This window comes from Mytilus galloprovincialis, chromosome 6, assembly GCF_965363235.1.
Source record: "Mytilus galloprovincialis chromosome 6, xbMytGall1.hap1.1, whole genome shotgun sequence".
Classification (NCBI taxonomy): Eukaryota; Metazoa; Mollusca; class Bivalvia; order Mytilida; family Mytilidae; genus Mytilus; species Mytilus galloprovincialis.
This window is the reverse complement of record NC_134843.1, coordinates 26,556,253-26,570,506: the sequence shown is the minus strand read 5'-3', so window position 1 is coordinate 26,570,506 and position 14,254 is coordinate 26,556,253. Positions and strand designations below refer to the sequence as shown.

Genomic DNA, 14,254 nt, shown 5'->3' with positions numbered 1-14,254 from the left:
CAATTTAAACGTGAATATAAATATAGATAGATGATATATATAGATAGCGAGTACGTGCAATTATTTTTTTTTTTATTAAAATATTATTTGTTTGTCTGTTATTCAGCCACAATCTGATATCAGGTATCCAGATCGAATAGGAACTAGGTACTGGCCACCATCACGTTCCGGGATGTGTTGTCACGACCCCCCCCCCCCCCCCCCCTTTTGTCCTCAGTTACACTTTTTTTTTTTAAATTCGAAATATTCTGTCTAAACAAAACAAAATATGGGTATTTAAAGAAAGATTTAAAAAAAAAAGAAGTAGATGTAACTATAAGTTCAAAGATAGCCCTTGGTAAAACACAGCAATAACCAAACTGGATGCTGTCTTTCAATGAAATCTTTCTTTTCTTCATGCCCAATCTAAGAAAACAAATGGCGACCTCCAGTAGCGATGGGAAAATAGAAGATTTTTTAAAACCCGAGGCAAATATAGCTTTAACTTAATAATTTTTGAAGCACTGAGTTAGGAAGAAAATATATTTGTCTATATAAATGTGTAAATCTGAATATTGAGAATTTCACTCATTCATATTTGGCACTACAGTATTGTTGACAGTAAATATTTATCCTTTACAAATTATAAAATTCATCCTTTCTCTGAACAGTTCAGAACCTTTTTTTAAGTTATTACGCGTTTGAACCTTAAAATATATTTTGAGGAAAGACAAATCTGTGCAAGTGAATACATTACTTCTATGGTACATGTAATTATTCTTTATGGACTATTTTGGGGGTTACACTAAAGACCTGAAAGTGGATAAATAATAAACATAGACGAAAAATATGGTTGATAACTTTTCATGTTCGATGTCATTTGGTCTCTTGTGGAGATCTGTCTCATTGGGATCACACCACATCTTCTTTCTATTTTTTATTGACGGAAGATACTAATATGATACGCAAAACTGATACAAGTATAAAAGAAGACGGGAGATACCAAAGAATAACCAAAACTCGCATGTTAAAACGTATAAGTCAAAGAGACATGATATACCATAGAAATAAATAATTCAGAAAAAGGTTTGGTGTCTTTAAACTATGATAACCCCGTCACAATTTTTGTGGTGTCCCAAGTCTGGAACCTGCACTTTGTGACAAACGTCGGACCTGCTGAATGAAAAATGAAGTCCTGAATGAACCTGGATATATAAGTTAATTCAACATATCTTATGAAACAATTGCATTTTCATTCAAGAAGAGTCAAAAGCAACTTGTGATAAACATATTTAATGTTAACGATTAGCTTAAAATGAGGTTTTATCAGTTACACATAATTACATAATTATACACAATTAAATCACATTATAAATTACAATGAAAACACTAATTGAAACAAATATTATAGAACAAGTTTATCTATTGTCATGTAATTACGCTTATAAAAACAAAATGATAATACAAATCTAAAAATAGTTTAATTCATGTTAATTAAAAAGAAAACTTAGTGACTCAACATACTGTAAAAGTGTTAATATTCTAGAATAATTGCGTAATAAAAAATACTTAATTAAAATATTAAATAAGAAAATCAGAAAAATTCGTTTACATACTGTAAAGGTACACAAAACTATAAAACATTAAAATGCTATATTATTCCCAGTCTACTTTAATCACATATAAAATTACTTTTACTCTAATATAAAATTTGTATATTCATGAAGTTAAATACACTGTCTATGTTCATCACAAAACCAATCACTGCTAACCCCTTCACAAGTTTGATGACTCCATTTGTTACATGTAACTCTTCCTCTTTTAGCTTCATACATGCACCCTATCATATTTTCGTATAAATCGGGCTTCCCACATAAGCAAACACATTCAATCTTTCTCTGGTGTATTCCAACTTGACGAAATTCCATCAAATAATAAAAGTTATTGCAATTTGAATAATTTTAGTCGTATATTTTCAGGTCTTTTCACGTCCACTTTCAGGTCTTTAGTGTAACCCCTATTTTGGTGCACCAATCAAAGAAACAGATGATATTTCTAAAATTGAAAATTATGGCAACAAGACATTTTGGCCATGTAACTAGTTCGGCCTTGGTGGTTTCGGCCTTGTTATAAAAGTAGTTTCAGGATTTAGATTTCTTAAAATTCGGGATGTCGGGATTTAGATTTCTTAAAATTCGGGATGTCAGGATTTAGATTTCTATAAATTTGGGACCTCAGGATTTCATGTTTTTAAGCCAAGGATTTTGGGATCAGGACCCCTCATACCCTTCTTTTTTACACTTTTAGTCATGATGTTTATTATAAAAAATGGTGATAATAATACAGAATGTTTAACTTTAACTTTAAAGTTGCATTTGTCTCATTTAAGAAAATCTCCACAAGAGACCAAATGATATAGAGTTAACATCTATAGGTCACTGTACCATTATACTGTCGTCAACAAAGATCAGAACCCATGCCGCATATATCATGATATATATATAGTCAGCTATAAGGAAAAAAATGTTTATTGGGCCGAAACAACCAAAGGCCCAGCTAGTGTATGGCCTAAGAGACTGTAGGCAGAAAGTGATCATGGTCTAAATGTCTCGAAAGCGTATGAAATGATTGGTTTTGTCAATGTCCTGTTAACTACATTTGTACATGTACATTGTATAACAGCTATGATTACCCTGACACCCAAAAAAGTGAAATCACAAAAATACTGAACTACAATGTATGAGAAAAATTCAAAATGGAAAATCCCTAATCAAATGGATAAATCAAATGAATGAATAACAACTGTCATATTCCTGACTTAGTACAGGCATTTTCTTATAATTGCAGAAAATGGGAGATTGAATCTGGTTAAACTAGCGCTAAACCTCTCACTTGTAAGACAGTCGCATCAAATTCCATTATATTGGTAAATGAGGCTTGAACAAAACCAAGTTGCAGGCTTGAATATATGGCTCTTGATTTAATATTCATTAAAAAGAAGTCAACCAAAGAACTGAATTATAATACATTTAATTCTTTATACTGCATTTATATATTTTCAACAGTATGAACAGTGCATGGTATGTACTGGTTTCCTTGGCAGTAATTTTGGACAACCTGTGTGTAGCAGTTGTCATTTATTTCTCTTCTCTAATGACATTAACTTAGAGGAGGGAGAGCAGGAAGTTTACAATGAGGTACGTCAACTTTGTCAAGAGAGTATGAAGCCCTTTACTTTCAGGCTTCAAAATCATTTTCAGCTACAGTTAGAGTCAAAATTTATAATTTTTGGTTAAAATTTTCTGTGATTCATCATAATATCCTTATCGTGATTTGTCAGAGGTCTCGTTGATTTTGGCCAAATTTTTAATGTAATTTGTAGAAAGTCAAAACTGTTTGATTTTTTTTTATCGTTTTAAAGAAAGTACATTTTATCGTCATGCACCAAAAATTACTGTGAACATCATTTTGCAAGATTTTTTTACTGTTCTTCATGAAGTTACCCTGAATATAACCCTCAGTCAAGGGTATTATTGAAAGTGGTTATTTTTTAAATAACTGGTTTCAGTTAGTTTCAGTATGAATCTATGATCCTGGCTTTAGAGAATACATGTAACTTATCATTAATTTTTTTTTTTATATTTGTCAATTTTAGCAGAAAATAATTATTCATTAACTAATTTAATGGTTGAATGACAGGAAGACAGGCTTAGTAAAAGTACAGGACTGCACAATTGAAATAGGAATAAATTAATCATCGAAAGAAAATAAGCAACAACACAGGAAACTGTTTTATATGACATTCAAAAAGAATTTAGAAAAAGGAAATCTTTTTTTGTTTTAAAAAACTAAATTTTTAAGAAATGGCCATGCTTTTACAGAAGGATGATTCGGATGCAGATTCAGGAAATGAGGAACCAGTTGAATCTTTTGATTTCTACACAAAGGAAGAGGAGTATAGGGCCAGGAAAATCAAATCACTCAATCATAAAACAGATAAATTAGCTGAGAGAATAACATCACTAACTACACCTAGGGAACCAGGCAGTGTTCCTGAAGGACTGGTTGATTCCATGCCACCTGAAGGTAAAAACATGAAAAAATGTACTTAGTTAATACCAGGGGCGTAGCTAGGTATTCAGTAAACTGTAGGCACCAATCGGCAGGGGGTTTGGGGGCCGCTTAAGGCCCCTTGCAGGTCCAGGGCAGAGCCCTGGTAGGGGGTTCAGGGGGGGGGGGGCCGCCGCAAAATGGTTTCAGGGTTTTAGCTGCAAAATTTTATGTACAAAAATATTAAATTTACTTGTTATTTAATCATGATAATTATAATATATATGATGAAAAATTTCAAAGAATTATGAATAATGTACCATAACATCCAACTGGGCACAGGCACTTGTCTCAGAATTTTTTTCCCCTATATACCTTAATATAACATAAATAGGGAAAAAAATTCTGAGACAAGTGCCTGTGCAACTGGTGAATTAAATAACGCAGTACAATCCGTTATATAAACAAAAATATTTACAATATGCATTGCCCAGACGGTAGATCAGCGTATCCCTTCTAATCAAGCAGTACACCCTGTTTGGTATTATCATATCCATTCCGTTCTGATTAATATATATAAATATTGGTGACGATCCTTCATTAAACCAGATGCTCCGCAGGGCACAGCTTTATACGACCGCAGAGTTCGAACCCTGAACATTGGGGCAAGTATGGACACAACATTCAAGCTTGATACAGCTCTGAATTTGGATTGTGATTAAATAGTTGACTCAACACAGGTTTCTGACACATAATGAATGTGGTCCAAGAACTTAAACTTAAAAACTTTAAATTTTAAATTGGACATTACCTATTATGGTCCAATATCGAAAATCAAATACATGGTTAGATTCAGCATATCAAAGAACCCCAAGAATTCAATTTTGATGAAATCAAATAAAGTTCAATTTTGGACCCTAAATACATGGTTAGATTAATCATATATTAAAGAACCCCAAATATACAATTCCTAAACTGTTGGAACCAAAACTCCCAAAATCAATCCCAACCTTCCTTTTGTGGTCATAAACCTTGTGTCAAAATTTCATAGATTTCTGTTTACTTAAACTAAAGTTATAGTGCGAAAACCAAGAAAATGCTTATTTCGGCCCTTTTTGGCCCCTTATTCCTAAACTGTTAGGACCAAAACTCCCAAAATCAATCCCAACCTTCCTTTTGTGGTCATAAACCTTGTGTGTAAATTTCATAGATTTCTATTTACTTATACTAAGTATTCGGTCGACGACGACGTGATACCAATATACGACCAAAAAATTTTCAATTTTTGCGGTCGTCTAAAAAGATAGGCACGTAAACACTGATACTGCTATATAATAGAACTATCCTTTTGGCTAGACATCAACCATCAATCTTTTTAATCTTAAACCTTCACCCTAGCCACACAAACACATACAGACATAGTTGATGCCTAACAAAATTCAAGAAATTCGTATTTCTTTATATCTTCCACTGTAAAATCCCTACCTGCTTAGAAATTTTGAATAATTGTGGCAATTACACGTAGATTTGAGAGTACTCAAAATTACTGGAAGCCAGTTGATTGATTGATTTTTTTATATCCAGTGTCAAATATTTGTTATAGTTCAGGACCGTTGAAATTGGTTTTTTTTACAAGAAATACAACTTGGAGCTAGGTCCTGTAATAGGTGTCTTCCAGGACGAAGGTCTGGAAATTTAAAAATGTCATGCATAGGAAAATGAGGGATTATGGGATAGGAGCAGAAATTTTGCCTTTCAGTAGATCAACTACGAACTCCTCAAAGAGTTGCATTCTCTCTACAACTAGGCATCGGATTTAATGTCTCCATTCTGACCAGACGTGACTGCGTAAGTATACATCCTGCACAGCCAAACGGACGACCAAGGCAACATTGGCAAGTCGGGTGCAGACAAAGTGGAAAGCTAGTTGAAAACTAACAACAACTAATTAAAAAACTCATGTGTCTAAGTTGAGGTTCATTTAATTTTTTGTTGATAGAAGTGAAATGATCTGAACCAAAGTTCTAGTTTATAGTTTCTATATGAGGTAAAATCGTAAAAAACATTCTATTCTATCCAATTTTCCATTCATTAAGGACGAGAGACTAGTGTACACATGACATTCGATAATTAAAGAGTTTTTACAACTTCACCGGCTTACAACTATTTATTTAAAAAAAAAATAATTGTGAAAAAATGATATATAGGCACGTGCCTAAAGTGCCTAACGGCAGCTACGCCCCTGAATACACATATGAATATAAAGACATTGATTACTGACTTCTCGTTTACACTGATAATTTTTGAAGCCACTAGTTTTGAATCATAATACAGCAGATCACAAACATTTACCAAATTAAATAATATGACTAATTGACATCTTGTATTATCATTTTATAGAAGAATCATGGAAACTTGAATTTAATATTTCATTTTGTATGACATTAATATACCTCCATGAAATTATTTTAACACATTTTAAAAAAATACACCTTTATATAGACATGAAACAACCTGAATGAATAAGAAACAAAAAAAAATCATATAGATTGAATAGGAAAACAAAAAATAATATATATTAATGAATGGGTGTTTTTGTAATGGCCCTGGTCTCACGGTCATAAAACTTTCGAGCATGATTTTTGTACTCAGACTCGAAAATAAACCAATCAAATTGCTGGATTTCATGTTTCGAGCATGATTTTTGTGCTCCGAGCACTGAGCAAAGTTTTATGCCTTCAAGGCCTGTTCTTCATCTTTCATTCTCTTGTCATTATACATTTGTGGTATTAGTTTATGAAAAACTATATTTTAATTGCAGTATTATTAGTAGTGTTCAAATACCTAGATGACATATCTTTGTGGACAGCTGGACAAGTGTGTTCTAGATGGCGTCAAATATTAGAAGGGGAGACAACTGAATTACAATGGAGAGAATTCTGTAAATTACGATGGCCATTATTTTATCCTCAATATAGAGTGAAAGACTGGAAAACTATTTATACTAAACTGTAAGTGTAACTCATACATAAATGCATCTAAGTCATTGGTGACAGGTTCGTATAAGTAGTTCATCTATGCCAATCACTAGCCTGTCAACTCGCGAGTTTTGAACCAGCTCAATGGCAGGTGTATTTGACTCTGATCTGAATTTACCAAAGATTGTAAGATTTCCAGCTTAAGGTAGATGGTTCTCTCTACGACTTCTTCTACCAACAAAAACTGGTTGCCATATGCTATAGCTGAGAGAGCTGATAGTGGCATTACACACCCTAAAATCAAATTCTGTTTTGAAGTAGACATGAAATTAATTTAAACTAAAAAAATTCAGTGAACTTAATTTTGAACAAATCCTTGAGCAATCAGAGTTTCTAGAATTTAAACGGATGAATGAAATGTATTTTTATTTTAAATTTTTTGAGATTTTATTTATTTAAATTAACAGCATCAGGATTCCCAGGAATGAGAACAGACATATAGTATATCTTAAATTGTTTAAATTCAGACTTTATGAGTATAATTAAATGAAATCAATTAAACTGCTGAAGAACTTCTACATCTGTAAGTTTATAAAAACAGGATTAAAAGTTTGAAATTAAGAATTTTGAATGCTGAAATAAAATTATGTTATTAAGGTTGTTCCCAACACCTTAACTAAAACTAATGCGGCTCGTTTAATTTTCTTAAAATTTTTACAAAGTATTTACTTTGACCTTTTTACAAAAATGTAAAAAAATAAAAAAATTTGAACCAACCGTTTTATCAGAAAAATTACACTGGTTATATAGCAGTTTGACAAACACTCATTTTGATCATTGAGAAGCTTAAGATTCCCTTAACAACGAAATATCATTAAAACGTTCTGCTGATTTTACAGAGTTATCTCCCTGTAGTGTTAGGTACCACCTTAAAGCGTCATGATACATATACATTTTATTTATTTTCTGATTTACAGATTAGAAAGTTCACCATGTAGATATTGTTTAGAAAGCATGATGTTACAGGTTTGTACTATATATCTGGCTATAGTAAATGCCATTGGGGAGTCACAAACCATCTTGATTAAATAAGACACCATGCACTTGTCCATGAGCCTGCTCTGCACCAAAATACACATGACATTAAACTTAACCTCTAAAAATATTATATCATAATAAAAATAGAACATAAGATAGATGCATACTTCAAGTTACATGCCTAAAAAATTGGAAGTGCAGAAAAAGGGTTCAGAAGTAAATGATCCCCAAATCAACACAGATATAAAAATGAAAATCTCATAATGCACAACAATATTTGATATGATCCTTTAATGAATTATACCATTTAAAAGTAGGCAAGCTTGAATATCCCTCAGGGTTTAAGCTAGGATTTTGAGGGCTTTAGTCACTTTTGTGCACTATTAAAATCAACCTTATTTTGTGTAAAAGCAATGGACCAATGATGTATAAATTTACTAGCTTCATCTTTTGACTTAGTCAGATTTAAAGGGATTGAGGCACCAGCATGATTGTTAGTTATTGTATGATTTGACTGTATTGGCCATTATTATGAAAAATTCTGACATGGAATCCAGAAATTTAGTTCACAATTTCTCTTCAGTTTGTTCCAGGGGTCATTCCTGATCAACAAAAGTTGGATTCTATTTTTTTTAAACAATGAATCACAGCAGAAATTAATTTGCAATGATTATTTCACTGCATAATCATTATCCTTATAAAACGTCTAAGTCGATATTTGGAAATCATTTCTATCAAGTTGGAAATGTATAAAATCCTTTTTGGAACGATTATAATGACTGAAAGGAGGTTGTAAACAAATCAACAATTCATCACGTTTACTACTTTCGGTTTTAAAATGAAACGAAACGGGAAGTGACACGTGGATAATAAATTCAAAACGAGTCCGGATTCATCAGGAAATTATCATATTTTTATTTAAATTCCTTTAGTAAGAGATATATATTTGTCTCTCTCGTTTAATTGATTCTAAATGATTTCGTATTTTACGTTTTTTAAAGTCTATAAATAGTCAAGGGAATACTTTCACGCATGCGTAGAACACAATACAGGAAGCACCTGTTTCAGACTCGTGAAAGTTTTGAATAAACACATTAAAGTTCTTTATTTTAAATGGAAATTGTCGAAAGTTTTTGATGACAATTTAAATCAAATATGACGAAAATGCCTTCGAATGACGAATCTACGACAAATGAACTTCAGATTGTGATCGTTTGAGAAATATTGAAATTCAAATGCGAACTGTCCGGGTTGTTAATACATTTTTGATTAATTGACGAAACTATACTCCTGGTTGCTGAAATGAAATGCCAACTGACTGATTTTCCTGGGGAAATAATTATGATGGTCATTCAATTATGGGGTTTAATAATAATTAAGAGATTAGTGACCCATCCGATGGCGATAAGCGGATTAGTTATAATCACAACTTGTAACACCTGTTAAAAATGTTAATTACCTGGAGGTCATAAACTTGTCAAAAACATGAAGACAGGTAGATTTATAGTTTTTATTGCGAATTTTTTTTTACACTTTCAAAATTAAAGTGACGAAATTGATTTGAAATACTTTCGTCAATGAGAAAACTCTTTCGTAAAATACGAAAGTGACGAGCGCTAGCAAAATCACTGATATCCCTGCAAACACCATAGAATAATGTGAGGCTCAATTGTTATTGATTAGAAGATCCAATGCTGTTTGTATTATTGCATCAAAGCATGGTAAATTTATCTATTGACATTTTTTTTTGGAGTAACAGAAACAAACAACTGAGGATCTTAATTTGAATTTCAATACATGAGATTTGAAATCTATGACATTAAAAACACATTGAATCAACATTTCTTCTAATGTATTCATGTGATACATAAATGTAAAATTAATGTTAAACTTCAATCATCAAAGACAGAGTGAACATATGCTGACCATATACTCATACTTGCCAACCTCTGACAATGGGAAATCATGTCAAAAAGCGTGTGAAATCGTGTGACGTAGATCGGACTTTTAAATATAAATGTGGTAATGTTCATAATTTCACATACTAATTTGTTAATATCAAAAACAATATATATTCTAGTGTTAACTTTTATTGTATTCAACAGTGGTGTTATGTTGCTTTCAATGCAACACCACTAGGCACATATTCAAAACAACTGCCAGTTTCAAGTTTAGTTTAATACATTTATTTGATAACAGCACACAATATAAATGTAACAGTCAAGTTCTGATCAGAATTCAGTGTCAATTGAAAATGCTCTCCCACAGTAATTGATATTTGACTGAACTTAATTAGCTTTATATATCTAGATTTGAAAGAATGTCATAACGTTTTTTTTTGGCAATGTGAAATGTCAACTATTATCTCTGCCATTGCTCCCATTGCTATTGCCTGGTCAAAAGTGGGTAGTTCATCAGAAGATAGCTGGTACTATGAAAGTTGATCCAACAGTTCTGTGATATTTTCATCCCCATGGCCTGTGGAAATCTGTTGGCTAGATTTGAAACTGAAATTGAAAAAGAAAAATGTTTTATAATTAGATTTCCATTAAATAAAAATGTTAAATGCTTATTCAAATAGCTGCATTGTATTTCTCCTCTCACATGTATTGTTTATATCATTGCAACATAGGATGCACAATGCGATACTTGTCACTCGATCATTTAAACGAGAAATCAAAGATATAATTTATAAATCTTGAATCTTGGTACATGCACATCGTGTAAGCTTAGCAATAGGCGCTTTTGACGATGGTACAGGCCCTGAAAGTGACCTCTCTCTGTGGATATTTCCCCTATAAAGTGAATTTGAATGAAAGTCACAAAATCGTAAAAACTAATCACAATCTACTTACCTTTTGCTGTTCGTCCATATAGAAAAATAAACAATATGGCAGCCAAACAATTACTTCAAATTTTTCTGTATTTATTGCGGAATAAGAAAAACCCAGAGAATAGCGATATCACTTACGACCAAAAAATGAAAAGAACGAAAAAGCGTGTAATTGAGTGTAAAGTGAGGAAAAAAGCGTGTAAACACCATGTGACAAAATCATCGTGTTTAAACCGTTGAAAAGCATGTATTACACACGAATACCATGTCACTTGGCAAGTATGTATATACTGGCGTGAGAATAAACATCACTTTAGAAACTGCAACATGACTTAATGTACCATTGCATACTACATGTTATTTTAAACAAGAATCATAGAGAGATGTTGACATATAAATACATTTGTACACCCATGTTCCTATGTTAGAAAGGAATCAGACTATTGTATGTTTTATATGTTTGTGTTTGCAGAGCACACCACCGATAGAGGAGAATTCTTGGAGACACAGAAGACTAAGAAGTGAACTAAAAACATTAAAATCAGACCCACCTGAAGGTATTAAAGCCACACCATTGGATAGACATTGTTGTCACTGGCAAGCTTCAATTACTGGTCCACAGGGTAGTCCATATGAAGGAGGACTATTTCTATTATATTTGCAGATACCACAGAGGTAGGTTATTTTTCTTACAAAAAATATGACATGTAACACCACTTGAGTTTGGATGGCATTGCCTATCAATTCCTGTTTAATGGTTGGCTATATTCGTAACAAAAGGCAAATACTGAGCAAATACCCTTAACACTTACAAGATATTTCAAGTGATTTCTTTTGAACATTTGATGAATAAACTATAAACCAACTAGTTTTGGCAGATACATTCTTCTTTAGCCATTATGACTTTCTTTGTTTTCATTTATTTTCTTAATTTGTTGGTGCATTCTTATGAGAAGATCAAAGTTTGACAATTTGACAATAATTTGTATTAACCTACATTCCTAGTTGTAAAGTAAATCTCTCTTACATTTTTTTTTTACAGTATATGTCATCCAGTTTGGCAAACTTTAATTTTACTTCAAACATCTTTATTTGTATTTCAGTTACCCAATGAGGCCACCCAAAGTGAGATTCATTACACGTATATTTCATCCTAATATAAGTCGACATGGAGATGTGGGTCTGGACTCTATACATCATAACTGGAGCTTAGCATTAACTATATCCAAAGTATTGATTAGTATACAATCATTACTGACAGACCCGTATTGTTATGTGTGTATGGAACCTACTATTGGTAAATTGTTTATGAAAGATAGAAAGGAATTTAACAGAATAGCCAGATTATGGACATGGAAATTCGCTATGCATGACTTTTTAATGCCAATGAATATTGATCTGAATGGGGTATAGTATTGGGAGGTTGGAGGATTTCTTTTCTGTGATATTTTCTACATTAAAAGCATAATACAGTTCATTACAACTAAAAATTGTGCGAAAAATGTTCATTACTACTGTTACCTTGCTTACATGTTATATTTAATGCTTACACATAAAAATAGTGCATGAACAAGTTATTTAGACATCTTTAGTTAATGTTTGTTATGATAAAATGACTATTGAATACTGCCTGTAATGAATGTCAAGAAAAGTTTCAGTTTTGGTGAAAATCTCTCAACTTTATCATAGTTATCTTAATTATTACTTATTCATATCACATTTACATGTTCTGCATGTTCTGGTCCAGGAAATGCATTTAATTTGTCACTTAAGCTACATCGTCATCATGACCTCAGACTTCACCTTTAGTACATGTTTATTGACTTGTTTTATGCTCCTAAGTATAAGCAGAGAGGCCATTTTGTTATTAAAAAGAAGTTAAATTATGTGTGGGTATATACTTAGTATTAGTAACATCTATGTTAAAACTGTGTGTATTAAGAATCACTATATACATCAACATCATTCATGTTTGGGTTTTTATAGTATTGTGTGAAAGATTTTGTATGTAATGTATGTGAAGAACAATTGAAACAAGTAAAATGAGGCTTTAACTTTATTTAGGTAATGTAATCATACATTGTATATTGCTATAAATTAAATGTTATGAAATATGTGCAATAGTTTTACACTGTATATTTTATTCCCTAAGTTACCATGAAGATTCGAATAAAGAATTAAACATTCTGTCCTTGTGTTTTATCAAAGCCAAAAGAAACCAATATAAAACCTTATGCGTTACGAAAGGTAGATTTTGAATGGATCTCATGAAAATAAAAAAATACATCACTCTATATGAAAGAACACAGATATAATTTCTCAGGACTATGTGCAAATGCTGTGTTGCTTCTATGTCATATCTCTGCTGCAAATGTATACACTAACTGTAAATTCTTTAATGGGAAGCTATGATAAAAAGGATGATTTTTCATTTCCTATTGTTAAAATTTATTTGCGTTGTATAATGCTATCATGTTGTCTGTGTCTTCGTCCGAAGACACATTTAGTGTCCAGACAATAACTTTAGTTTTAGTGAATGGATCTCTACAAATTTTTACCAGAGGGTTCAAGACCACTAAAGGGAAGTTGGGATTGATTTTGGGGGTTATGGTCTCAATAGTTAAGAAATTAAGGGCCAAAAATTCCAAATTTGTGAAATGTTTGAAGAAGAAAACTTTAATTGCACAATATCGTGCAATAGATTTGTAAGATTTTGATATTTGGTTAGTATCAGAAACCCATATTGTGTCAAAAAATTGATCAGAATCCAAATTCAGAGCTGTGTCAAGCTTGCCCCAGATATTCAGGGGTTCGACCTCTGCAGTAATATAAAGCTGCGCCCTGCGGAGCACCTGGTTACATGATGATTTTCTCTTGTCACCATCTTCTGGTGGTATAAATCTCAACTTGTTTGATACACTTGTGTATGTAACAACATATTTGATTTTGAGGAAAGAAATCTCTGTATATTGAAAAAATATTACACCAGGGTTTTTGATATCACAAACTATTCAAAACATTTACTAAAATGTCAAATCACAAAAGTACTGAACTCATAGGCAAATTTTAAATGGAAAGTCTCTAATCAAATGGCAAAATCAAAAGCTCAAACGAATGGACAACAAATGTCATATTCCGGACTTGGTACTTACTTTTATTATCAGTATTAGGACATTATTCGTAAATTTATATTAATCAACATGCAGACATCTTATACGTTGAGGTATTTCAAATCATATCTTTTATGGTAATATTCTTCACAAATCACAGAAATGTTTGCATTTATCTTAAAAGCTAACCAAATCATATAAAAGACTGATTCAGAATGGATATAGTTCGATACTGTTGCCAGGTCAATATGGATTGCATATTTTGG

The 14,254-nt window shown here is 32.0% G+C and overlaps 1 protein-coding gene across 1 annotated transcript; it reads left to right on the top strand.

Moving 5' to 3' along the window:
- Window positions 1–380: 380 nt before the first annotated feature.
- Window positions 381–13,067, top strand: LOC143079271 (uncharacterized). The gene is made up of 7 exons (XM_076254516.1): window positions 381–468; window positions 3,045–3,176; window positions 3,861–4,065; window positions 6,851–7,040; window positions 7,985–8,033; window positions 11,351–11,553; window positions 11,982–13,067. The coding sequence occupies exons 1-7, from the start codon at window positions 397–399 to the stop codon at window positions 12,289–12,291; spliced, it is 1,161 nt and encodes a 386-aa protein (XP_076110631.1). The 5' UTR covers window positions 381–396; the 3' UTR covers window positions 12,292–13,067.
- Window positions 13,068–14,254: the final 1,187 nt, after the last annotated feature.